The 26,143-nt window shown below is 41.7% G+C and overlaps 1 protein-coding gene across 11 annotated transcripts in view; it reads left to right on the forward strand.

The window, feature by feature from the left end:
* hspg2 (heparan sulfate proteoglycan 2) overlaps positions 1–26,143 on the forward strand; it is a 105,258-nt gene that overhangs the window by 62,926 nt on the left and 16,189 nt on the right. For 6 of the 11 annotated variants that reach the window (XM_054778219.1, XM_054778248.1, XM_054778254.1 and 3 more), the window contains 29 exons: positions 264–455; positions 697–735; positions 4,016–4,243; positions 4,342–4,395; positions 4,797–4,880; positions 5,516–5,608; positions 5,688–5,780; positions 6,471–6,701; positions 6,808–6,921; positions 6,997–7,124; positions 8,379–8,465; positions 8,635–8,693; positions 8,931–9,095; positions 9,218–9,328; positions 10,502–10,602; positions 10,928–11,108; positions 13,735–13,794; positions 16,848–16,970; positions 17,049–17,201; positions 18,603–18,763; positions 19,007–19,084; positions 20,353–20,488; positions 20,572–20,723; positions 21,574–21,709; positions 21,977–22,120; positions 22,389–22,523; positions 25,096–25,277; positions 25,377–25,572; positions 25,686–25,865. In XM_054778219.1, coding sequence (XP_054634194.1) covers positions 264–455; positions 697–735; positions 4,016–4,243; positions 4,342–4,395; positions 4,797–4,880; positions 5,516–5,608; positions 5,688–5,780; positions 6,471–6,701; positions 6,808–6,921; positions 6,997–7,124; positions 8,379–8,465; positions 8,635–8,693; positions 8,931–9,095; positions 9,218–9,328; positions 10,502–10,602; positions 10,928–11,108; positions 13,735–13,794; positions 16,848–16,970; positions 17,049–17,201; positions 18,603–18,763; positions 19,007–19,084; positions 20,353–20,488; positions 20,572–20,723; positions 21,574–21,709; positions 21,977–22,120; positions 22,389–22,523; positions 25,096–25,277; positions 25,377–25,572; positions 25,686–25,865 — 3,796 coding nt within the window. The remainder of the gene's footprint in view (positions 1–263; positions 456–696; positions 736–4,015; positions 4,244–4,341; positions 4,396–4,796; positions 4,881–5,515; positions 5,609–5,687; positions 5,781–6,470; positions 6,702–6,807; positions 6,922–6,996; positions 7,125–8,378; positions 8,466–8,634; positions 8,694–8,930; positions 9,096–9,217; positions 9,329–10,501; positions 10,603–10,927; positions 11,109–13,734; positions 13,795–16,847; positions 16,971–17,048; positions 17,202–18,602; positions 18,764–19,006; positions 19,085–20,352; positions 20,489–20,571; positions 20,724–21,573; positions 21,710–21,976; positions 22,121–22,388; positions 22,524–25,095; positions 25,278–25,376; positions 25,573–25,685; positions 25,866–26,143) is intronic. The other 5 variants (XM_054778300.1, XM_054778308.1, XM_054778280.1 and 2 more) reach the window with 4 other exon arrangements.

Genomic DNA, 26,143 nt, shown 5'->3' on the forward strand with positions numbered 1-26,143 from the left:
TTGTGGTTTTGTTGGTTTCCACCCTGGGACCAACAGCCTCTCTCTGTTTATTCTGGTTATACAGCAGCAATTTTCTAAATGTTTGTGTCAGGCAGTTTGGTTTTATGAGGAAAAAGTTGTCACATCCTGAAATTTTATAGAGGAAAGCCTTACTGTTTTTTTGGTGCTTTGATTCTTGTGCCTATATGGGGTTTTTTTACACTTGGCAATATTTTCATTTGCCATTGCTTTATTGTGTTTGTAAATGTACTGTAATCCTGCAGGTATCCTCACCATTTTATCCAGGGAACTTCCAGGGATTCGCACTGGTGAACCGCCAACGCACCAACCGCATCTCCACTGGTTTCACAGTGGAGATTTCCACTGAGGGCACTCAGCTGTCCTACAGCAACTTTGACTACCTTGGACAAGAGCCCCACTACTGGCAGCTTCCAGGGGTCTTCCAGGGAGACAAGGTCAGTACTTAAAGGACGTTTGAGCAGAGAACCCTGTTGTGCACCGGGAACCAGTAGACCTCTCTTCCTCACACGATCTTAGCTTTTCTTCTTTCAAACCTCAGCCAGTCTTTTATCTGTCTATCTTTTCTACGTACAGCCGCATTTGTGTGTAGTCCAGGAAAACCATTTGTTTTCACTCACTCAGTTTCATGTATTAACATCTTTTTTTCCTGTTTTATCTGATCTGCTATGCTTATAGAAAGACCCGTCCTTGACGCGTATCAAACGAGCAGCGCAGGTATGAATCTGTCAGACAGAAGCTAAGTGTCGTTTGGTCATGTATGTTTTGGTTGTACTGGGAGAACAGTGTGATCTGAAATGTGTCAAACCACTGTCTTCTCATGCATTGTATTTTGCGCGTCTATACATTTAGGAATTATTTTGCTTTGCTCTAATCTGTGATTGTATGTTGAGCTCCATGATATTTTAGAGCAGCTTTTCAAGTTGGCAACTGACTTGGATGGCATACTGCACATCAAATTGCATTCTGCTTCACATAATGCAAGCCATGCAAATAGAAGAATCATCAATGGACCATTAAAGAGCTTCATACATTTTAACTTTGCTTGAATAACACCGCCAAAACAATACCAAATACCATCCGTTCAGTCATAAGGAAGGTGATCAAAGTCAAAACACGTTACATCCACATCAGTAGAGTGGCTCAAATTTGGCAGAGGAGCAGCGAAGGAAAGATGCTTCCATTTGCAGCCCAATGGCCTTTGAGCATAGAGAGACCCACAGAGCCAAAAGAGCCAGTCAGTAACAGTGGAACCTTGGTTAGCGTGTTTTTAGCCTCGGTTTGCGTACATCTTCTGATTAGCAAACAATATGGAACATGTCTTGTCGCGTTATTAATACACTGCGTGGCACTGAGACTGGCGGGGCGTTGGTGAGGGAATTGTGGGGCTGAAGAAGACAACTATAATTATAATAATAATGGATTACATTTTTATATAGCACTTTTCAAGGCACCCAAAGCATTTCATAGTGAAGTGAAGCCATTATTCATTCACTCCACAGTCACACACTGGTGGTGGTAATCTACACCTGTAGTAACCGCTGCCCTGGGGTAGACTGACGGAACTGTGGCTGCCAATTCGCGCCTACGCCCTCTCCGACCGCCACCATTCACATACCAGTGTGGGCAGCACTGGAGGGAAGGTGGGCTACTGTTTAACTAGCCGGGTTACACGCACTGTTCGGCACTGTTTGGGGAAAAAGCATTTATTTAATTAAAAGTAAAAAAAAATCTTTCTTTGTAACATCTTTCTGTGTACTACAGTAAATATGCCACGTTACGACAGACACCTGCGGCTTATAGACTGGTGCTATGGTGATATGTACAAATCTTTTTTTCTCTTTAAATTTAGTGGTTGTTTATATATTGGTGCGCTCTATAGTCAGAAAATTATGGTACTTTTTTAAAATCATAAAACGTCCTTATAAGCAGCTTGCTAATACATGGAAACAGGAACCCAAAAGGAGCTCCGTTGCCTGTCTATGATGTCATCAGCGTGTGAGTCTGTAGTTCTTTGCTAGCAAACACAGTTAGGCTACAAGTCTTCAAAATGTTCACACAAAACACATTTTTATGGTTTTACAATTATAGTTTTACATGCATGAAACAAATCATTTATTTTTTTTATTTTAATTATATATATAATATGAATATATGTTATATACATGTTATAAACATGTAAAACATGTAAAGAAACATGTAAAACTGTGATTGTAAAGTTATAAAAACATGTTTTGTGTTAAAATTTTTGGCTTTCTGGAACAGATTAATTGGATTTAAAGTACATTGTTTCTTATGGGAGAAATGTATTTGGCTAGAGAATATTCTGGTTAAAGTCGGACCTTCTGGAGCAGATTAATGACGCAAACCAAGGTTCCACTGTATTTGTATGACCTGCATTATGGATGGTTGTGTGAAGCTCGTGTGTGACATCTATGAGGATAACAGTCACAAGTGCACTCATCTAGTTAAAAAAAAATCCTCTTATGTCATTAAATACATGACTTGTCACCTTTGATGGAGATTGACCAGCAGTTTCGCATGACCTTGAACTGGAATGTTGTCTATGCAGAGCAGTCAGTGATTAGCAGCGAGCAAAATCTGCTGAAAGAAAACAACGGTATAAATATATTTAATTAGAAATCTATGTGATATTAGTTATTATTAGTATCAACATTTCATCTTATTCTTGTTGCATTGTGAATTTTATATTTTATTGGTTGAGAATTTAAAGTGGTAGTATGAAACTTTTATGGATGCTTTGCGGGGACCACAGTTAAAAGCAGTGAATCTTCATGAACTGAAAGATGTTGCTGGTTTTACCATAAATTCCTGTGTAGAATCCGCTACTTTTTTCTTAAACTTTGAACCCTGCGGCTTATACAGCGGTGCGGCAAATCTATGGCTAAATTCTAATCTTGCGACATTTCCTTTACTTCAGAGCTACTACTAATTGTTTAAATACTGTGCTGCTCGCGAGTCAGTGAGGAAACGGTAGTGCTTTCTTTGGCGGGAGCCAATCACAAGCTACCAGTGCACTCACAACGAGCTTGTCAAGCCATTGGAAATCGCAGGAGGGCATTATATATAAAAGTATAACAACATAACAGTCTTACTCACAGTGTCATCTTACTGAGAACAACACTAATTTCATCACACAGCAACTTAACACTCGAAAAGTAAACCTCACAAATATAAAAACATGTACCAATACAAGTTTAAAATGAAAAAAAGATTTTAAAGTTTTCCCTCAAGGCATTGCGTCTGAGCAACACATTCATTGAGGCGCTGCAGTGACGTCAACCTCCCTCTGGGCTCTGGGCTCTTCTGGCTCCCTCTGGTGGACAGATGCAGCATTGCAGCGCTATCCATCTATGTTGCTTGTCCCGCAATGGACTGCTCTTCTGGAAGTAATGCATTATGCATTATATAAAATAGCCGCTATTTGTTATTTTAAACTCGTATTGGTACATGTAATGTATATTTCCTAGGTACCTTTGTGAGCGTTAAGTTGTTGTGTGATGAGTTTAATGTTGTTTGTAAGATACACTGTGAGTCAAACTGTTATATTGAGTAATGACCTGCAATTTCCATTGGGTTGAAAAGCTCGTTGTGAGTTTTTTCATAGCTCATGATTGGCTCCTGTCAAATAAAGAGCTGCCTGTTCCTCACGGACTCATATGTGCCACAATATGTCATTTTATGGACACGTGCGGCTTATACAGTATACAGTATGAACAAATCAATTTTTTCCTCTAAATTGAGTGGGTGCGGCTTATACAGCGGAATTTATGTTCATCTGTGTTGTGTCAGTGTTGGAGTAAGACGAGATCACCAGTCAAACTTGTGCATACTCTTACTGTCTAAAACGCATGATTCAGCATGATTACTCCTTGCGGTGACGTACATCAGTGTACATGGTGGGAGAACTCCAAACCCCTGCCCCATTACCTTGTCTCAGCACGGTTACGTATCCTCTGTATATCCCCACTTTCAGAGTGAGAGTGTCAGACAGCTGGATGATGAGGTCTGGGCACTTCTCTCAAACTTCTCCTTTCAACGATCTCCACTTTCCTCCTCCTCTCGTTTTCCGACCTCTTCATACTCGTCCTCTCAACGGTCTTTGCACAATCTGAGCCCACCTCCTCGTCCGTCTGGCATCTCCTCCTCAGTTAGACCAACCAGACCTCAAACGTACTCCCCAGGCCATGCTCCTCACCTGCAGGTACTTTATGTTGGAGATGACGTTGTTGGGCCTTTAGCTTTCTAGTCAATATGGTCATTTATCTTCTGTTGGGATTTGGTTTTGCTGTGAATCAACAGAGCAAGAACACACTGAGCAAGACAAATGGCCGACCCTCTGGAGCCAGCAGCGAGGTACATAAGAGCAGCTTAACTGATTGACAAGCAAACCCCCAAAACACTGTTTTCATAGTAAAATGGATAACTCGCAATTTTAACGATTTTGAAAAGAAAAGGCTACAGTAATTTATCAGGCACACTGCAGCTTACAAGGAACTTCGGTTTCACTTTCTTGTGTCACGATGTCTGTTGAAAAGCGGCCTCAAATGTCGTGAGCTGTCATTTTCACAGTACTGTGAGTGAAGCTGTCAGAGAGCAGGACAGTCGGCAGCACAATGTATGGTTTAACAGCGCTACAGAGCATATACTTACAAAGAGTTCAGCTGTATGCCACACATTCCTCCTCTCAGGCTTCCTCGTCTTTCTCCATGTCTGTGTCTCAATCTTCTTTGCTTCCCTCACCCCTTGCCTCCCAGTACTCTCTGGTCTACAAAGGTTTCAGCTTGCACCAGGACGATCTGCTCTACTGGCAGCTCCCTGCACAGTTCACAGGGGATAAGGTACTGTAACTGAAAACGTTGGGTCAAATCCCCCAACTTGACTTCCCAGCACCCTATGACCTCCATCCCACACTCACCATGACCTTTCCGTTATCCCAGTCTGCTTGTTTTTCCATACCCATCTGCTGGAAAGGGTCCTTTGTCATATCATCATTTGATGATTCTACTTGTTTTGTTTTGTTTTCACAATTTTCTTACGCCTTAATTTCATATTTAAATTTGACATTTCAGTTTACATGAACCATATAATCCTGAACATTAAAAGGCTGCTATTTTTTCCATTTTTTAAAAATATTTTTACTATTAAAATATGTTTGCCTTGTTTCCCATTTTGTAAAAGTAAACTCTTTATATGAGTCCTTGTTACACCACCAGAGGAGGGCCTCAGGTGGCAGGCTGTAAGAAGAGAGGCAAAATACAACATTTTGAAGGTTTTAAAACCCCACTATGACATAAATATTTTTGATAATCACCCAGCTGATTGTTTCTAGTGCACATTAGCTGATGCAAGTATACAGTATGCTCAGGAACGGAGTTTGAATATTATATTGTTTATATTGAGTTTACATCAGTTTACGAGCACTTTACTGAGCAAAGCATCTAAAATATGCAAATTCCTGTCCAATATATTTAAGGTGGGCTCATACGGTGGCAAACTCAAATATACCATCTCCTATGTGGCTGGTGCAAGAGGAACTGTACTTGAAGACGCCGATGTGCAGATTATCGTAAGTCCTCCCTTTTTCCTCATACACATTTTATGCAGATCTTTTCTCACCTCCCAGTTGTGTGTTGTTGTTCCCGCAGGGTAATGACATAACTCTGGTAGCTGGACAGTCCTGGCAGAGAAGGCAGCACGGCAGCAGAGAGACTCGACAGTTTGAGGTCGTCTTCACAGAGGTGAGCAAAACGGTCAAACAGACTGCAAGCTGTGTTGAAGTAGCGGACATTGCCCGTTGGCACCTCACTGTTTCCAGCTTGTCAATTCAAATGAATGCCTTCCTGCATCACCATGTTGGAATTATCACAGTAAATCTAGAATAGGACACTCTACCTGACTCAAAACTGGTACTGTTCCACTCGGGTTCTACAGGTAATACACTTTAAAGAGATAGCGTCACACACAACAAGCATTTTTTTCACTGCAGCTCCATCTGCTGCATCTGGTAGGTCTCGGAAAATACTTTTCCTTGATATGCATTTACTGTATACCCATACCCACACCAAATTATAACAAGTTCTTCCTAAGCCCATGAGCCACCATCCATCCATCCATCCATCTTTTTTCTATGCCGCTTAACGTCATTAAGGTCGCGGGGGTATTCTGGAGCCTATCCCAGCTGACTTTGGTCGCCAGCCAATCACAGGGCACATATAGACAAACAACCATTCACACTCACATTCATACCTATGGACAAGAAAGAGTCGCCAATTCACCTAACATGAGTCACCCTTCCACAGAATTGCCCGGAAATCAGTGATATGATATTTAATGATAATAATAACAACTAATAAAATGTTAGCTAATGGATCATTTTATCTGAAACAGACTGAACACTAGATACCCTTTCTTATCTTTGTCCTTTCTAGGAACACTGGCGTCGCCCTGACGGCATGCCTGCCACACGAGAGCACTTGCTGATGGTTCTGGCTGATCTGGATGACATCCTGATCCGAGCGTCCTACTACAGTGAGATGCGCTCATCCAGTATCTCTGACATCAGCATGGAAGTAGCCGTGCCCAACTACAGCGGCCTGTCGCAGGCTCTTGAGGTGGAGCAGTGCCGCTGCCCACCTGGTTACCTGGGACTTTCTTGCCAGGTTATTTTTTTTTCCTGTTTTTCTGCCAGAATTAACACTTTATACGGCTGATTTTTTGTAAATGAAATGGTCTATCATATTCTAAATGACAGACGTTCTATTTTAGGACTGTGCGTCTGGTTACACTCGCACCGGTGGAGGCTTATACCTGGGTCACTGTGAGCTTTGTGAATGCAATGGCCACTCTGACTCCTGCCACCCCGAGACTGGCATCTGCACAGTAGGAAGCGCAAAACTACCAAACCACGTTTTCATATTGTGAAGGAGCGATATGAAAACATATTTTTCCTTCCAGAGCTGCCTGCACAACACTCAGGGTGAACTTTGCGAGCAGTGTGCCCCCGGCTTCTTCGGTGACCCCACTGTTGGCACACCAGAGGACTGCCAACCCTGCGCCTGCCCTCACACTGACCCGGACAACCAGTGAGTCCTGGCACAGATTGTTGCACTGCATATTCTTCCTCTATTTATAGTTCAAGCCTTGTATCGCTCACATGCTCTTGTTGACAGCAAATGCAACCTTCCTGTAAAATCTGGAGGGTCGCTCAGTTCTGTAGCCAGTATTCTTTCTGCCAAACCAAAGACTGCCTTTTTACTCCAACTCTCCATGTCATCTTTGAACAGATCATGATTTTTCTCCGCTACAACACATTTGGCTGGGAATTCACAAGCAGTGCGAATGATCTCATCCAGGAACACAGCTTAAATACGTATATACCAGTCTCAGTAGAATTCAGCCAGAAACAAACAGCTTCCAGAGTAGGGATGGGTACCGTTTCCATGAAATGACGCCGGTGCTTAAACGGTGCCCCAACCAGTACTTTAAGAAAGGAAAACATATACATTTTGGTCAAAAACAGTGCCTTTTTATTTTTACTCAATTTTGTGACTTGCCAGTTGAACAAGTAACTTGTAAATAGTAATTTCAATAGTTAATATAAATAAATTAATAACTAATTGATAAACGCGCTAACAAATTGTCATAATTATCACAGCAAAACCAGCAGCAATACAGAACACAGAGAATATGCAAAAAAATGTACTGTAATGATGTTTACAATTCCGCTTTCCATGAATGCACCACTCTTGCCTTGACCGTGATTGGTTGATAATGAGGAAGTGTTGTGTTGCTGTTGCGGACAGCACTACAGCGCAATATGTGCACAGTGTTGGAAATGAGTACAGCTGTTGGCGTGTTAAAGTTGGCAATAAAGTTTAAAAAGCACGTCAGAGTCTGTGTGCCTCTTGTCGAGACTTACAAGACGTCATACAATCTCACCTTCAAGCACTTGTTGCAGGTGGCTGAATCAGCATTAATTTAGCACCAAAATGAGGCAGAGAGGCAGTGTTTTTTTCAGTCGGGTTACTAGCGTTTACGTCAGCCCCAGAGTTTCGGTACGCATCCCGACAGTATCAAGTAGTGAGTGTGACCTCTTCTTATGCTAGGAACCTGCTTCTTATAAACATAAATGAAGACGAACACCTGTATCAGCCCGACTACTTACGGTTTTACTATATCGAAATGACTGCTGTGAAAAGGTCAGTAAAACAACAAACCCGAGTGGTGGCTTTTTGTACTGTAATTGTAATCTATAAACACGGTTAAGACAGATTAATTAAGAAAGGACGGTGCAGAAGTAACAGATGAAACATGAAAAAGTGTCCTCTTTACGACAGGTTCTCTTCTACGTGCGAGAGCCTTGGCAATGGGGGCTACCAGTGTACCGCCTGTCAGCCTGGATACACAGGCCAGTACTGTGAGCGGTAAGTGTTCTTGTCCAATGCTGCCAAAATGTTAACTTCAAACAGGGCATCTTCATGAATTGTGATCAAGGCTAAATTGCAAAAAAGGCGACAAATTGTCAGTCAGTATTTTGCAAATTTCTTGACATTTGGGTTCTTACTGTTTTATCTTGTTTGTTTTTATCGACAGTTGTGCTCCTGGTTATGTTGGCAACCCACAAGAGAGACAGAAGTGTCGTCCATACGATGGTAAGGTGACATTTAGGGTGCGTTCAAACTTGTCATTTTTGGTCCGGTTTAAAAGAACTAGTTTTCTGCTAGTATGGTTCGTTTGGTACCCATTTCTCCTGCACTTTGTCATACTTAATATGTTTTTTAAAAACGGTTTTGTCTTTAACCTCCACAACCATTTGACCTCATGTTCTTTACATGGAACAGAAAGTCAGACATGGGTTGTTGGTTTGTTTTGACCTCTGTGCTTTGCAGCTGCGGCATCACTGGTGGTGAGGGTGTATCCAGAGAGGGTTCTGACAACTCAGGGCGGCTCAGTCATCCTGCGGTGTCAAGTGTCTGGCTCTCCACCACACTACTTTTACTGGTCCAGAGAGGACGGGCGGCCCATCTCAAGCAGCGCCGACAGACGCAGACAAGGTAGGATGAGATTGACACGTAAAGATCTCAGAACATCATTGATAAGACTCAGTAAACTGCTGTGCAGCTGGGACAACAGCTGTGTGTCTATAACGCTAATTAGTCTGTGTCTTTGTGTGCAGGAGCAGAACTGTACTTTCACAATGTCCAGCCAAGTGATGCTGGTGTTTACGTCTGTACCTGCCGGGACCAGCGTAGCAGTAACAAGAGCCGTGCAGAAATTGTTGTCACAAGTGTGTATGAGTCTTTCTGCCATATTAAAGATGAAGGCTGGCTGGTCACTCGGCCATATCAGGGATTGGTTCTTTTTATAAATCCTTGCAACGGACAGTACAACGGAGTATTCGGGCCGCGTTGGAAAAAAAAATCAGAGATTTTGAGAATAGAGTTGTAAATTTACGAGAACAAAGTCGTAAATTTACGAGAAAAAAAGTCCTAATATTACACGAATATAGTCGCAAATTTACGAGAAAAAATGTTGTAATACGAGAATAAAGGTGCAAATTTACGAGAGTAAAGTCGGAAATCACGAGAATTAAGCCATAAAGTTACGAGAAAAAAAGTTCTGATATAAGAGAATATAGTCGTAAACTTACGAGAACAAAGTCGTAAACTTGCAAGAAAAAAAGTCGGAAATTTACGAGAATAAAGTCATAAATTACGAGAATAAAGTCATGAATGGTGGCAGCACAACAGAGCAGTTGAGCATAAACAGATTAGCATGTCTAGCCCTTCTCACTCCTTGCTTACCCTGCCCCCTCCACACGCCCACCCAAAGGTCACATAAGTCCCACCTTTTCATAGCTTTTTCAGGCAATGCCTGTTATGACGGAGTAAAATAAAATAATCTGAGATGTTCAGGATAAAGTCGTAAATTTAAGAGAAAAAAACTCATAACTTTATGTTACAGGCGTTGCCTGAGACAGCATTGAAAAGAGGGGACTTATGTGACCTTTGGCCTTGGGCATGTGGAGGGTATGGAGTAAGGAAGTATGTGTTGAACTGCTCTGTTGTGCTGCCACGTTATAAATAAAAGCTTGCCTGAAAGAAGAGGAAAGTTTCCTTCCTTCCTGAAGAGCTATGCTCTGTTTTCCCTCTGACACATATGACAAGTAATCTTACGACTTTATTCCCCTAAATTAATTACTTTATTCCCGTAATATTATAAAAAAAATATATCATAAACGTAGAACTTTATTCTCGTAATATTAATTTTTTTTTGGTAAATTGACAATTTTTTTCTTGTGAATTTATGACTTAATTTCTCGTAAATTTACGATTTTATTCTCAAAATCTCAGAGGCTTTTTTTTTCAGAGTGGCCCCTAATACAGTACTTTGTCGTAGGACAGGGGCGACAGTACTTTGTGGTTTTAGATTGCTTTCAGATTTCACATCATTTCGCCAGGTGTCCCGACCAAGCCCATCGAGGTGACAGTTGAGGAACCCAAAGCCCAAACAATTCGCGTGGGATCAACTGTAAACTTCATCTGCACAGCAAAGAGCAAGGTAACGATGCCTATTGCTTTGCTGAATTCACCACTCTTAGATTTTTCTAGTGTAAAGTCTGGAAACATGGTTAAAAGTTAATTATGGGCCTGCAAGCAAAGCGCAGCAGTTATTTAATTTGCAATCATATTTTGCTACCATACTGCTCCTGTCACAGATTGCATTTGCAGACATCCCCTTGTGGTATCTCTAAGATAAAAACAGAGCTAAGGCCTTCTAAAAACTCTATGTAAAAGTTGTCCAACGGGCACTGGTAGCACTTTCATGATTGCAACGTTACAAGTCGTCAATCTTGGATGATTCAATCTTCTGTGTCCTTTCACAGTCGCCAGCCTACACGCTGGTATGGACCCGGCAGGGTAACGGGAAGCTGCCCAACCGGGCCATGGACTTTAATGGCATCTTGACCATTCAGAATGTCCAGCCAGAAGACGCAGGCATCTACGTCTGCACAGGCTCCAACATGTACGCTATGGACGAGGGCAATGCCATCCTCTATGTGCCAGGTTCGTGATCCTTGGCACCGTTAGCATCCTCCACCACCCTACCAGCTCTGACACCCCCACCCGCCCTTCTTCCTGCTTCAGCTTGAGACGGCGCATGCTTGTCTGCTTTTTGTGCTCTGTGAACACTTGGCGACCGGCTAACAACTTCATAAGCTTGCAGCCCTAACTCACAATATTTTTTTTTGGCTTTCTGCGTCTAAACATTAAAGCCTTTTTCTCATAATTAATGCCAATCAGCTCATCCAACTGCATTTATTATTCCTTCTATGTGTGCTATGACTAATTAGACAAACTTCCTGCTCTACCGCCAGGGATACAGCTTGCGGGTTTTTTAAAATGAAATCTTTGGAATCGGCTAAGGAATCAATTATAATGCAGTTCATAATAACTAATGGGCACTCACCCTTCTCTGAGAGCTCTTTTATTTTTTCTGCCTCTTTTCCACATGGGTTGAATAAATCGGTGGTGGTTTATTTGCTTATTGATGACTTGTTGCTGATTCCTCAGGCTAGAGGTTCTACTCGCAGGGTGTTGGATTCTTTAACTTTGGGCTCTTTGGTGTCCTCCCTCCCCGAGCTGTAGAGTGCAGTAGTAAGGAGGAATGTGGATGCCTAAAAGGTGCTTAGTGACTGACAATCAAAGAGGACTTCTTTAAGGAGCATCCGAAAGAAGCCCAGTATTCCTTCAAGAATTTGCTGTGATATTTCAAATCAACCGGTGCTGTATGCCATGCAGTTGGCGAAACCTGCGGTTGACTTTTTAACGTGTTCCTGCAATAGCTTTTGTTGCCCGAGTGACGACAGAAGTCACGTTTATGGGCAAGCCACTTGGTGATTTCAGGTCTGACTTAAAATACAGAAGAACCAATAAAACAACCACAAATGTATATGTTATGATCTTCCTGTTCAGTGTTGTTGACAAATCCTTGACTGAAATAGGTGGCAGAAATGTCGTAAAGAGTTTCCATAGTTTGGCCAATTTAACTGCAAACCATGTTCAAAAACTCAGAGGAATTGTTTTACAAAAAAATGATTTGTATGCTTTATCCTGGCCCTCAGACTTAGCAGGTCATATTTTCTTTGCTTTGTTGCTGTATTTGTCATTGGTGCCCGATTTTGTGATCATGTAGTAACATTTCTAAATACTGTATACCCAAAGGTGCTTGTATTTAACTCATGTAATGTCCACACGCCAAGTTGTATGTGTTTAAAGTTGTAATATTTATCATGACTGTGAATACTATATGAACAGATCTCATGTAATCTTTGACATAAATACAAAATGACCCCAAGCTGTAATGTAACCCAATAGTTTATTTGATGAATCTGAAATGGCTTGCTGCTACTAACCTGCATGTATGACCGTGCTGCGTGCCTCCATATCCCCGTCATTGTCGTGCTCTACGTGTGTCATTCAGTGTGTGTCTTGAAGCATTGTGAAAAATTGTTGTTGTTGTTTTACAGTTTTACCTATTTGCCCTCCTGGGGTGATATAAGCATGATTCAACTCAATTTAATACACAGTTGACTTAAATTCTCATTAAGTTCATATGAGGTAAGTCTGAAATTTGATTGCATGCGAGGATGAACGAAAAGGCATAAAACCCCCCCCCTGTAAAGATTATGTTTTATGATGTATGTTTAGTATATGTTCATGTAATATGGCAATAAGACATTTTAAGTTGTCCTATGACATTTTTTATTTTTCCTCCCAGCCTTTTGTTTCACTATTTAGTGGGACTGACTGACTGACTGACCAACTCATGCGCAGAATAAAGAATAAGTGCTGAATTCATACAACTCACCTTTGCACAGAATCAGTGGGAGCCTTGAGTTTGGTCTCATTGGAATGCTCGCAGCACGTGTATGACCAATGATAGAGGAATATTTGTATTCCACTGGGGTGAAGAAATTCTTTGTATGCACAGCAGAGGTCACCGTTTTATTTGGATCATGTTCAGTTATTATTCTTTAAATTTAAAGAATTTATGGCACATTTAAATTCAACGTCATTGGAAAGAAAGCTGACCCGACCTGACCTGTATGATGAACAACTGGAGGATACCTGATTGGATGCACCGAGTGTGTGCTATGCATTTCTAATTGAAATATTAAGTCTTTGAATGCACAATGTTTTGTCATGATCACAGTTTTCCTCTTTAAAAAAAAAAAGCTCTCTGGAGACAAACTGTGACGAAACATGGGAATGGGAAAGAGGAACCGACAAGTGAAAACAGCCTTCACACCCCGCAACCTTCAGTAGTCAATTAAGTGGAAAAATAGAACATTCTGTCTACTTTCTGTGCACCTGATACCAAATCATCCATCTGTTTTTTGTTGGAGAGCGCTGCTTTAGACAAGCCAGTTACATGACCATATACCAAACAAACAACCAAAGCTGATGTTGACTCCTTAAAGAATCCACTCGTTTCCAAGCCAGTTGAGTTCAATTTTCTGTAGCATGATTGCATTGAGTTTAGCACTCAATGGTGAGCAGTCCAGCAACACCAGAACAGCCTCACACTGGATAATGTCTCTGAGAGAGACGGGATTAAAACAACTGTTTCCCGGAGAACTGACCTGTCAGTTTACGTGTCCCTTCCTCCCTCTTCCTCCCCCATCTCCAGAGGCCTCACAGACACAGATGTTTTACACAGCCTATGAAATGTTTGAAGGACACAGAAAGCGTAAGTCAGCATGGGCATGGTTTCCTCTCGCTTCAGAAGAACACTCGCCTCTTGCCTCTCTCGACATCTGCATGCACTCATCTTCCACAGCATGGATATAGTTATGGCCCGGTAGCGCCCATGTACGATCAAGTGAGCTCTTTGTTTCAGTCCATAACATGTTCTAGGTTGTACATGAGCATTGCTGGCTCCCACCCTTTGGTTTATAGGGGTTCATTTCTGCAGGGAAAAGTACACACATTCAGTCTTATGGACAACTCCTCATGAATGTTGAGTGCACTTTCACTCACTGAGTGAGGCTATAAATGCAGGCCTCTGAAAACCTTTCAAAGTACAGTGTAAACATCACCACTCCACATGAAACATGGAGTCTGAATAATGCAAAGTTTACTACACGAAACACATTTACCATAACACTACAGTGGACCCCTCGGGATTCAAACACAATCTGTTCCGTGAGGCTGTATTAATTTTCACCATGCAAAATAATGGAACATGTTACGTGCTGTGTAGGTCTGGACCCCAGATGTGGAGGCGTGAGGTCAAAAGCAGTCGTGGTCTCTTTGACGAGAGTCACACAAAGTGCAACAAAGCACCATGAAAAACAAAAGCAGAAGGCCATGCTGAATGGCAGGGAAGCACAGTGGTTCTCAACTGGTTTGGCTGCGGGGACCCATCAACACCCCCCAATGAGAAGCGACAACCCAAATGTTTCAACTCAAACTTATATCTACAATATAGCTAGATATGTTATATCTATACAGTGTTCCCTTGCTCTTTCGAGGTTCACGTTTCGCTGTTTGATTCGCTGTTTCGCAGATTTTTTTTACTGCTTTTTTTTTTTTTACAATGTAGGAACGCTGTTACAGGCCGAGCCCGGCCCTTTAAGAAGAACTGCATTCTGGGAAGTTGAGTCTCTTTCTCTTCGCATGCCTCTCAGTACCGCCCATTGCGTCCTGATTGGCTGTTGTCAATCAATCTCCGTGTCGCCCTGTCTCCTGTGTCACTGCTAGCTTGCAAATGAATCTTGGTTAGAAGGAGAAGGACCGCAGCACTATATTTTAACAAGGATACAACAGTACTACAGTACAGCGGAACGGTGCCAGGACGAAAAAGGCGCTGTCACAGTAGAAAAAAGACGCGTGAGTGACTTAATAATTTGTTGTGTCCTACCTGTCAATTGGTAATTAAAATTCAAAGGTTTCAACTTCACGTAGAGTGTTTAAACAAGAAAAAAAATCTGATAAAATGTTGATGACTGTTGGAGAAAAGTGTATAAAGTGTATGGTGAGCAGTTTTACAGCCTTAAAATATATATAATCATTGGAAAAACATTAAGTTGGCTACTTCACAAATTCACTTATTGTAGGCTATTTTACTTATCCCCCGCGATAAACGAGGGAACACACTATATACAAATATCTTATATTGAAAATACTTTTTGCCGAACTTTCAAACGGTAACTTTCAAACATGAGCAGGCTTCATTGTGGGTGGAATGCCCCCACGCAACACTGCAGTGAGCCGCAATGGTGAGAAGGTGTCTCTCTCTTTATGGTGTGCTTTTGTCCAGCACATATCTGCAGCTCAATGTCCTTCCTCTCTTGCTTAAGCTTGATGAAGTCGCCCATAAACATGGCACTCACGCTGTGGCAGAGTAGCAATCGAATAGCACTTGAAAACAATAAACTGTACCTTTGATGATCGTCACCTTGCCATTTTCCTCATGTGTCATTGTGGACACACAAAATACAAAGAAAACAAACAAATTGGGAGGCAAGACAGCTGGGAGATCAGCTGATCCAGAGGCAATTTTGCGCCCTATTTTCTTTTGAATTAATGTTTGACTTTTGTGTTTGCATTCCAAGGGTCCACTGCAATTTTAAGCACTATTAAAACTATAAACATGGCCACAACCATTAAAGCAACAGTGTCTCCACATTCAGACCTGGGAGGTGTCCCAACTCATTTTCTTTTTTCCCTCTTTTTCTTCCATCTTGTCAAGAAACATGCTGAGCCAGGAAACTGCTCTCATCTGGGCTTCAAACATCATACTGTGCTTAATACATCCCATCACAACCTCTTTGCATAATAGCTAAATGTACCATGCAGTCTATTTACACGACAGTATTCTATTCAGTTGGTGATAAAAGTTTAGAGATTATTTATTTACTGGAGTGATTTCTAGAGTTCATTTGTAAGTAAGCTTTTTTTTTTAAGAAAGTGACTAAGTATGCTTTCTACTGCTTTCCACACCGACAAGAGTGTTGAGTATAGATCTGCAGGGAGTCATTACTTCAACATCAGCTCACTTCACATGATAAATGTGGCCATTTGCCCACTTTTCATCGATGACTTGTGAAGACTCTTCTATTTTGGCAATCATTATTTTCATTTTTGCCAGGAACCCAAAGATGATTGATTCATTTTCGTCTTGTTTCTTGTTGGCAGTGCAAATTGCTGACTCAAATTTGCCGCATCTTTAACATACAGTAAATACCACATGAGAACATACAGGGAGATTAGGCACACATCAAAAATGAGACCTCTTTGTTCAAACCATAAGTTATTGATCAGATCACTTGGGAACATTGAATCACTGCGGAGCAACTTTGGTGAGAAACTCATCCTTAAAAACCTATCATCGAGATACTTTAAATTTAGGTTCAAAACTATTTAGGTCATCCCCACCATGCTTTCCCCCTTTCCTCTCCTTCCCATCAAGGCACTTGCGCCTCTCTGAACTGTTGTTGTCACTAAGGTCAGAGTGTCACAGCTGCAACAGTCCCAGAGGTTTTTGGCTGGCCTGCCTAAAACTACTCCAGCCTTGCTGAAAGAGGCCTTTCTTTTGCTTTGGCAGCTTACAGGATTGCAGCCTGCCAAACTCTTAAAGTCAGCAATATGCCCTGAGGCCAAACCAAGGGCTTCATGCCACTTCTCTTTTCCTCCATCTACTCTGAAGAGCAAGACTACCAAAAGTACCATAGGGACTATACTATGGCACTTAATCACACATTCCATTGGTTTCCATTCTGACTGTTTTGTCTTCTGTAGCTGCTGAGGGGGCCCAGCCTGTGGCCACCATCAACCCTTCTTCGCTGACTGTCCAGCAGGGCCGTAGGGCCGAGTTTCGCTGCACAGTGTCTGGGAACCCAACTCCTGCCATTGAATGGATCGGTACGACTTGCTGGACTTCATGCAAATTTATTGTTTCTCCACTATTGCGGTGACAGAGTGCAATTGTGATTGTTACAGGGGGTCCCGGGAACAGAATGAGTCCCAGGGCTGTGATAAGAGGAAACTTGTTGACTTTCACAGCAGTGGACCAGGCGGATGAGGGCGAGTATGCCTGCAAAGCTCTGAATACCCACGGCGAGCACACAGCATGGGTTTCCCTCTTTGTCAAAAGTATGCTCTCTGTGCATCATATCTGATACTGTATTAGGAAAGGTGACACTATGTCACATCAGGGGCTCCATAATGTTTTTGTGTGCTCTTACCACTCTCTAACAAACATTTTGGTCAAAGAAGGCTTGTTCGCCTCCTTTTGGCCACCGCTGCAAGAATAACACTTCGTGAAAAATTACCGCAGCGCCAATCATCTCATCATTTGTTCATTTAACAGCTTTAATGTTGGATACTTAAAAAGAATGAATAGCGCAATTGTGTACTTATGAAAAGATGAATTGGTTGGACTTTCTCTGGCATGTGGCTAATTTTACTGAAAACCTCGCTATTATTTATTGGATCGCAGATTGTCAAAGTGACAACACTACAAGTCGTTGTATTGATTGTCAAGCAGGCCTTTTTAGCTACAGTACTGTGAACACATTATTTACCTCCGTCAAGTGCAGCGCAAAGCGCAAGGGCAGCGCGGATGTTATGTTTTTGCCGGTGTTTGATCTTTTTGTTTGTTTGTCTGTTTGTGTTCAAAATAACTTGAAAAGTTCTGAATCGATTTGGATGAAGTTTTTTCAGGAATTGCTGAAAATGGGATGTGGAAGAACTGATTAAATTCGGGGGTCATCCGGATGACTGTCTGGATCCAGGAATTTTTTCAAGGATTCTTTAACATTGTGAGATGGGACCACTTTTGGCATTCGTGCATAAAACTCCACAAAAAATGGTCAGAGCACTTGGAAAAAAAATACAGGAGAAGTTTCCAAAAGGTTCTACCACGACGTCATGTCCGGTTGCAGTCATCACGGGCTCAAGCAGATGGTGGGGCAAACAAGCGTAGTCGTCGCAAGACGTCAAGTGAAATCAGAGAAAAAAAATGATTCATTGTGGAAATCATTCACTACTTGAAATGTTATTGCAGAGCTCCTAAGATAGTCCATCCTAAAGGGAAACGACCAGAACACGCCAAGAACGGTGGTTGATGAATCTGTTGTGTCTCCATACTTTTGTAGTCTTTGAATTCCTTGCAAGTGTAGGCTTTGGTGATGTTGGGAAAATTGTTTAGCTATTTTTTTGAAGATATATTTGGCTCTAAACCTTTATAATGTTCTTGACATCTCCCCATCTCTGTGATAACTGAACAGTGGCCGAATTTAAGTGACAAAGACTGCCTTTGTAGATCAGTTGGTTGCAACCCAGCAACAGCACAGCCCATCTGTTGAACAAGGAAGTAGCCTGCAACTTGATGAACACGTATTTTTCTAGCTCATCATTCTAGTTATATTTGGTCATGATATAATTGCTAAAACAACAAATCCAATGAATATGAGATTATTTTGATAAAAGAAGATAAATATCTACAAAAGATGTATGTGGTATCGGAATCCTTACCCTGTTTTTATTTTTAAGAGTCGAACCCCAACGGATTCGGCACCCAGCCCCAAGTCCAAGTCAGTCCCCAAAATATTCATGCTCATGAGGGTGACACCTTGAGGTTGTACTGTCGCGCAACAGGATCACCAACCCCGAAGCTCACCTGGCTGAAAAATGGAGGGCAAATCCCGCCCCAGGTGAGATACCTCCAGGATGACTAATGTAAGATGACGCTAACGTGACTGAGAGTGTACTCACAAACAACAACAAATATCCTCACAGGCAATAGCGGCACCAAAGGTTTTTAACCATACTGTGACAGTTTCTGCATTTTGACCATTTACCTCTATTTTTTCCTCCCTTGTGTTTGTCCCCTCCCCTATCCCCTACCCTTTTTTTGTTTTTGGTACCCCCACCCCCTTGTTCTGACGTTTGCTCAGGCCGTTCCCTCTCATGGTTTCCATCAGTTTAAAAGCAACAGTGTCGATGTGTTACACAGACGTATTGAGGAGATGCAGGTCTGTCCATCTGTCCGCTGTCTGTCCGTCCTATTGTGTGTAGATCACATCCAGTGTCCTCTACTGACCCTGTCTTCACACATTGTTAACTAAGTGCATGATCCAATATGTCCTTGATTCACGTCTTTTAAGAGCTATTAATTCCCCTAAGCTACTCGCAGAGTCCTTTTAGAGATGGTGCCAAACACATTAAAACCAACCTTCTGGATCCAATTGGCTTCTTAATGTACTTGCATGCAGCACTCACTTTTATGTTGTCTCCTATTGATGATCCATTGTCCTTCGTTTTGTAGCGTCCACATCATATCATCGCTCATGTAATTGGGCTCACAGCACCCACTTGACTGTGTCTATCTGCAGCACAACGCGTACAGGAGACACTGGAAGCATATTTTGCTTGCCAATATGTTGCCCCCTTGCCTCAGGGTTTTTATGTACTTGAGTCCTGTACCACGTTCCTGGACTCAGAGAAGCTTTCAGACTTGTTCAGTTGTGCCACTCTTTTGCGAGTCGGGCTGAGTCTTGCAACCAACCAGAAATTCTATATGTTGTTGCAAACAGCTTTGTGAACCCATCAGGGAGCAGCTGCTCACTTTAGCCTGGCTTCCAGTACACTTGGACAAGCTGCAACTAAGCGGCTTTGTCCATGTCTCAACATCCCTCCAGATATGGAAATGCCATACTAGACCCTTCCCTTTGAGATGTTTTAATAAAAGCTCATTTTCAGCCTTAAACTACAAAGTCCAAGTTCTGGCTGACAGATGTGCCCATAAAGGCCTAGTTAGCATTAAAACTTGTGGATTTTGATCCTGACGCTGTACTTCTGTTTAATTTGGGTACTTATTTTTACAGTGTTTGTAAGACTTAATCACACAGCCACCATTTCTCAGAAGCTATCAGTTCCAACAGCCATCATTGAATCCAATCCAATCCAATGTGTCACCATCAGATGTAGAGCAGCAGGGTGTAATCATCATTGACAGTACCATTAACAAATCATAACACCAGCAATCATTCTCAAAAATGACATAGAAATTAGGAACAAAATTCTGTAGCAAAGTCTGTTCTTGTCTACATCAAATGTAGTGCTTTTGTTTTGCATTAGCTAGTGATGTCACAGTCTCACATTTGTGTTTGTTTCAAAGGACTCGTTCAGGTAAGTCGTGTGCATCTGAAGTTTGCTGGTATGATGTCACTGTGAGTCCAATGGTTATAAAAAGGGTGTTTGGCAAACCTTTCTAATCTACTTCCTGCTTTGTCCCCTCTAGGCCAACATGGATCGCACCGACATTGGTACTCTACTCATCCCAAATGTAAAGGTATCTGATTCGGGCACATACATGTGCGTAGGCAGCAACAATGTGGGCTCCAACAGCGCCCCCATCAAAGTTACGGTGTTGAAAGGTGAGCGCTTACGCTCTCTCTATAAGATGGCTTGGTAATGGACTCAAGCTTTGCTCATCAGTGTTATGTTTGTGTTTATGCAGCCGATCAAAGCTCATCATCAATCAAAATCCTGCCATCGGCAGCAGACGTCCATGAGGGTGAAGACTTGTCGCTCAACTGCATGGCCTCTGGAAGTCCTCCTCCTCAAATCACCTGGACAAGAGCTGGTGGAAGCCTCTCTTCTAACCACCAGGTAGAGTTAAACATGACCGTGCGTATGCCCATTATGTTTTCCCAATGAATCCAGAATGTGCTTTGGTTTCGAAAAGTAGCTCCATCAAGTGCTCCAAATTGGATTCAGTGTCATTTATTGGGTGTACTTGACACACTGCACAAATTTGACTTACTTATCAAAATATACAACCCTATCAGTTTTGAAATGCAGTTTTGAAACCCAAGGTACAAAACAGGGTGGGTTAGATCGGTTCTTTGTCAGAATGCAATATTTAATCGTGTCAGTTCAAGATTCATGTTATTTTGTAAATGATCAATTATACAAAAACTCAAAGTCCCCAAAAATAACAACAAATCCAACTCAAGATAGCTGCGGAGGTATTTAATAACAAATGTAAAAAACACAGTTTGAAAGCCTATTTGTCTAGTACTCACAAATATGCAGTATGGCTGAACGCTTCATCAGCGCAGGGCTCACAGTGCTTATTAGGAGGAAGAAAGGATACAGATACAGAGTTATTCATCATAATGTGTGCATTGTATGAGCAAATAAACCACACACCATCACATAATAAAGATGAGTAAAGGATTCCCTGGCCAGAATCTGTCTATAGCAGGGGTGTCAAAGGGAAAAGTCAAAGGATGCGGGGGCAGTTTTGATACTTTTTATTTTGTAAAAAGGCTAAAAAAAGACTTGTTATATGTATTTGAAGACAGACATAGACGTAGGTTGAACGCCCCTGGTCTACAGTGTCACAACTCTAATAGAACCGCAATAATTTTTGTTGAAAACTGAATCCTACAAAACCAGAGCTAAGGAAACTGAAGTACCACTGGATGTTATATTACTACTACTACGATTATTACAGGTTGTTGGCAGTCAGCTTCGTATCCTGTCAGCTACCCCAGAGGACTCAGGAGAGTACATCTGTCAAGTGCAGGGCATTCCTGGATCTCAAATCCAACAGGCCACTGTCTCTGTTTCGGTCACTTCATCCTCTTCACGTAAGATGTGTGCAGGTTCATTGACTAAATTGCATCTCAGCAAGGAAAGGAAATGACTGCACTAAAACACCTCACTTCTTGAATGAACTTTCCATGTCCAGAGTGAATGAGTTCAGTTTCTCTTTCTAGACATGTTTAGCCTGTGCCAATGTATGCCATGACTATGTTCTCTCACCATTTGTCAATGTCAATGATAAGTCAGTTAGATGCCACATAGACTTAAGCAGGAATATTGTCTGGGGACCAAACCACTTCTCCCTTTCACAGGTCTTCAAAGTCCTATCATCGCCATCGAGCCCCACAGCGCTGCAATACGTGTGGGCGAGTCAGCCAGCTTTAGGTGCAAAGTGTATAGCGGAGCCCAACCTGTTAGACTGGAGTGGAAACTATCCAGCAACCAACCGCTGCCAGGTATTATCCAAACACACACGCTCTCGCTCACACAGTGAATAAATGTTCACATTAGAGATTTTATGATGCCATTATAATTACAGCAGCATCCCCCATGAAGTACATCTGTCTTTGTTTAATGACTCTTTAATGACTTTTTTTCTTTAGCCAAGTTACATCTCATATAGACGGGATGATTGTTTTCTTGATCCTTGTTTTGGTTGCGTTTCCTTTTAACTATCATTATGCACAGACAGTCTAATGATTTGTTTCTACTTCTTGTCCACAGACAATGTCCAAGTTGGACCTGATGGTTCTGTGATTACCATTTCAAATGCAAAATCAGTCAATCATGGTGCTTACCGCTGTGTGGCCAGCAACCCATTTGGCATCACCCACACAATTGTGTCCTTGATTGTGAAAGGTAAAAGAATGTCATACCGCAATGTACACAGTATTTGCTGTGTACAACTCTTCACATTTGAGATGGACACTTATTTTCTCAATTGATTAACCAGGAACATTAACAATACATTTTTAGCTAATTTCAGATGGCAGACAACACTGTGTACAGTGTGTTAGAACACACGGTTCTTCCACAATAAATGTTGCCAGTGTAGACAAACAGCTAGAAATGCATTTTTCTGAAACCGATCTGAAACACTCTACATGCATAGAGGTGTGAAAGTGTTTGCCCCCTTCCAGATTTTTTTTTTTTGCATGTTTGTCACACATAAATGTTTCAGATCATCAAACGAATTTAAATATCAGTCAATGACAACACAACTGAACACAAAATGCAGTTTTTAAATGAAACGTTTTATTATTAAGGGAGAAAGAAAATCCAAACACATACTGTATTGCCCTGTGTGAAAAAGAAATTGCCTTTGAAACCTAATAACTGATTGGGCCACCCTTAGCAGCCACAACTGCAATCAAGTGTTTGTGATAACTTGCAATGAGTCTCTTACAGCGCTGTGGAGGAATTTTGGCCCACTCATCTTTGCAGAATTGTTGTAATTCAGCCACACTGGAGGGTTTCCCAGTATGAACTGCATTTTTAAGTTGATGCCACAGCATCTCATGATTCAGGTCAGGGCTTTGTCTAGGCCACTCCAAAGTCTTCACTTTGTTTTTCTTCAGCCATTCAGAGGTGCTGGTGTGTTTTGGATCATTGTCCTGCCGCAGAACCTAAGGTAGTTTCAGTTCGAGGTCATGAACAGATGGCCGGACATTCTCCTTCAGGATTTTTTTGGTAGACTACAGAATTCATGGTTCCATTTATCACAGCAAGTCACAGCAAGTGTAGCATTACTTTTAGCATTACTTTTACGCCACATGTAGTGGGACACACCTGTCTTGGAACTCTGCCATGCAGGCCATTTTTGCCCAGTGTCTTTCTTATGGTGGAGTCATGAACACTGACCTTAACTGAGGCAAATGAGGCCTGTAGTTCTTTGGATGTTATTGTGGGGTCTTTCATGACCTCTTGGATGAGTCGTCACTGCACTCTTGGGGTAATTTTGGTTGGCTGTCCACTCCTGGGGAGGTTCATCACTGTTTAACGTTTTTGCCAGTTGTGGACAATGTCCCAAAGCTTTAGAAATGGCATTATAACCTTTTCCAGACTAACAGATCTCAATTAATCTCAGTTAAATTATGTTTTAATAGTGGGGGGTTGGGATTTTTTTTCTCCCGCAATAATAAAAAGTTTAATTTAAAAACTGCATTTCGTGTTCAGTTGTGTTGTCATTGACTAATATTTAAATTAGTTTGATGATCTGAAACATTTAAGTGTGACAAACATGCAAAAAAATGGGTGCAAACACTTTTTCACACCACTGTATTCATATTTGTTATGGAGATGACAAAGCAGTTGTGATATGATTTCCTTTGGATTTTTATTGCCCTTTTCATCTTTTCTCTGGCAACCTCGGACTTTGAACTGAAAATTGGTTAAAAAAATAATAATTAAGAAAAAACTTTATCGTGATTAGTGAATTTCCGCAAAGTAGGATGGAATAGAATGGAATGGAATGGAAAAGAATGGAATTTTTTTGTGTTGGAGCTTACAAAACGTGTTTACAACCTTCTAAATACGGGTTTTAACATTATTACAGCCCTCTAGAAATAGCACCCCTATAGTTACCTTTACACTCATATTACCAAATATAGTAGACATAATCAGAGAAAATAAGCCATTCAAGACATAAACAAAACTCATGCTTGTGTGTGTTGCAATAAATGGTGTTCTGGACGTGTGGGGAGGAAGTGATGTCGGGGGCTCAGAGTTGAGTTTTAGCTGGATTATGGCTGCAACAGTGGCCCATGTTATTATCATGATGATGATGATTATTATGATTATTATGTTTTCATTCTCCTTTACTTTCGCTAGTTAAGTTTGTAACTCAAAAGCGGTGTTGCACTAGTGCTGGTCCTCCTCTAAACTTGTTTTGTGTCAGCAAAGTAGTTGGGCCTGCATTACCTGTGGCTTCTGCTGGTCGCCTCCAAAAATGGTGAAATCGATAATGCCTCTATCTGTTTAAGATTCGGTGATTAAACCTGGCAAACTTCTTGATACTAACATTACATTAATCAAATACTATACAATGTAGACAATTCTTAAAGATGCTTCCCCTCTTCGTCTTCATACTACACTTATTACAACCAAAATATTTAAGCATAAGCAGTGTCACAGAATACGGAGTGATTGGAGTGATTGTGTGGTTATGATGCATTCAATGATAGTTAATGTTAGTAACTAAACTTTGCCAAATTGCTATCATTTCCTGGCAACAAACATAACTAATGCACTTGCGTCTAGACACATTTGAATGTTAACGCCCCACATGCAGTACCTAACCAAGGGAGGCAGCACCTTTCAAGCTCATCCTTGTGCCATATACTGTATGTCCAACAGTTTGCACTTTCGTGAGGGTTCCCTCTAGTGGTCTCTCAGATATACAGTCATGCTGGGTTTGTGTGTGTGTACACAGAATCTCCTGTGGCCATCGTCACCCCTGTTGGGCCAGTGCGGATCAGGGTAGGTGAACCCATTAACCTGGAGTGCCAAGCTTCGGGAGAGCCTCGACCTTCCGTCTCATGGCACAGGCTGGACAGCAACCGCAAGGTCATGCTTAGCAGCCCCGTTCCAGTAGAGTCCAATGCAGTCATGCAGGTGCCCAAAAGCTAATAACTCTTTTTACACTGGAGCAGCATTTGTTTTTGCTGCCACGTTATTCCATGCTTCGATTTATTTCTTTCTTCTATGCTTCAGATTCTTGTGGCCCGTCCAGAAGATAGTGGCACGTATGTGTGCACGGCGCGCAACAACGAAGGCAGCACCGAGACCAGAGTGGAGGTCATTGTGGAGGGAGGCTCCCAACTTCCCTCAGTGCCAAGAGCTTTTGTTCCCGAACCACTGATGATTGTGGTGGAAGGTCATACCGCAACCCTGCGCTGTGATGCCCATGGTAGTCAAACTCATTTAAACTGCTCTCCTGTGTGGTGTGACTGTAAGGCACATCCATGAGGTACTGATGTAAATCGATGTGTAAACATTATGTTTTCCCTGTGGCTGCTAAAGGTTTTCCCCCCCCAACTATCACATGGTCCAAATTGCGGTCACCTCTGCCTTGGCGACATAAGGTGGTGGACAACTACCTAGTACTGCCCAACGTGGGCCGCCAGGACTCTGGGGAATATATTTGCGCTGCCACCAACAACATGGGCACTACTGAAGTCACCATTACGCTGGATGTGGAAAGTTAGTAATGGGTTTTTATGCATGCTCTAGTTCGACAAGTGCTACATAATAAATAGGTTTATTCACATTTATAAACTATTATTGCTAAAATAACAGTTTGAAACACGGTTTTCAATAAGTGCGAGCCTTAGTCATGTTTGCATATGATTGTAAATATGCATACAAATAAAGTACTGTAATGTTAGATTACAATAGTTTAAGTGGAAGAGGGGTTGTCTTCCCAAGATGCATATATTAAAAGTGGTTTTGGTGCTCATAATAAACCTGGCCAACTTTTT

The sequence above is a fragment of the Dunckerocampus dactyliophorus genome, chromosome 1 (assembly GCF_027744805.1).
Source record: "Dunckerocampus dactyliophorus isolate RoL2022-P2 chromosome 1, RoL_Ddac_1.1, whole genome shotgun sequence".
NCBI classification, from domain to species: Eukaryota; Metazoa; Chordata; class Actinopteri; order Syngnathiformes; family Syngnathidae; genus Dunckerocampus; species Dunckerocampus dactyliophorus.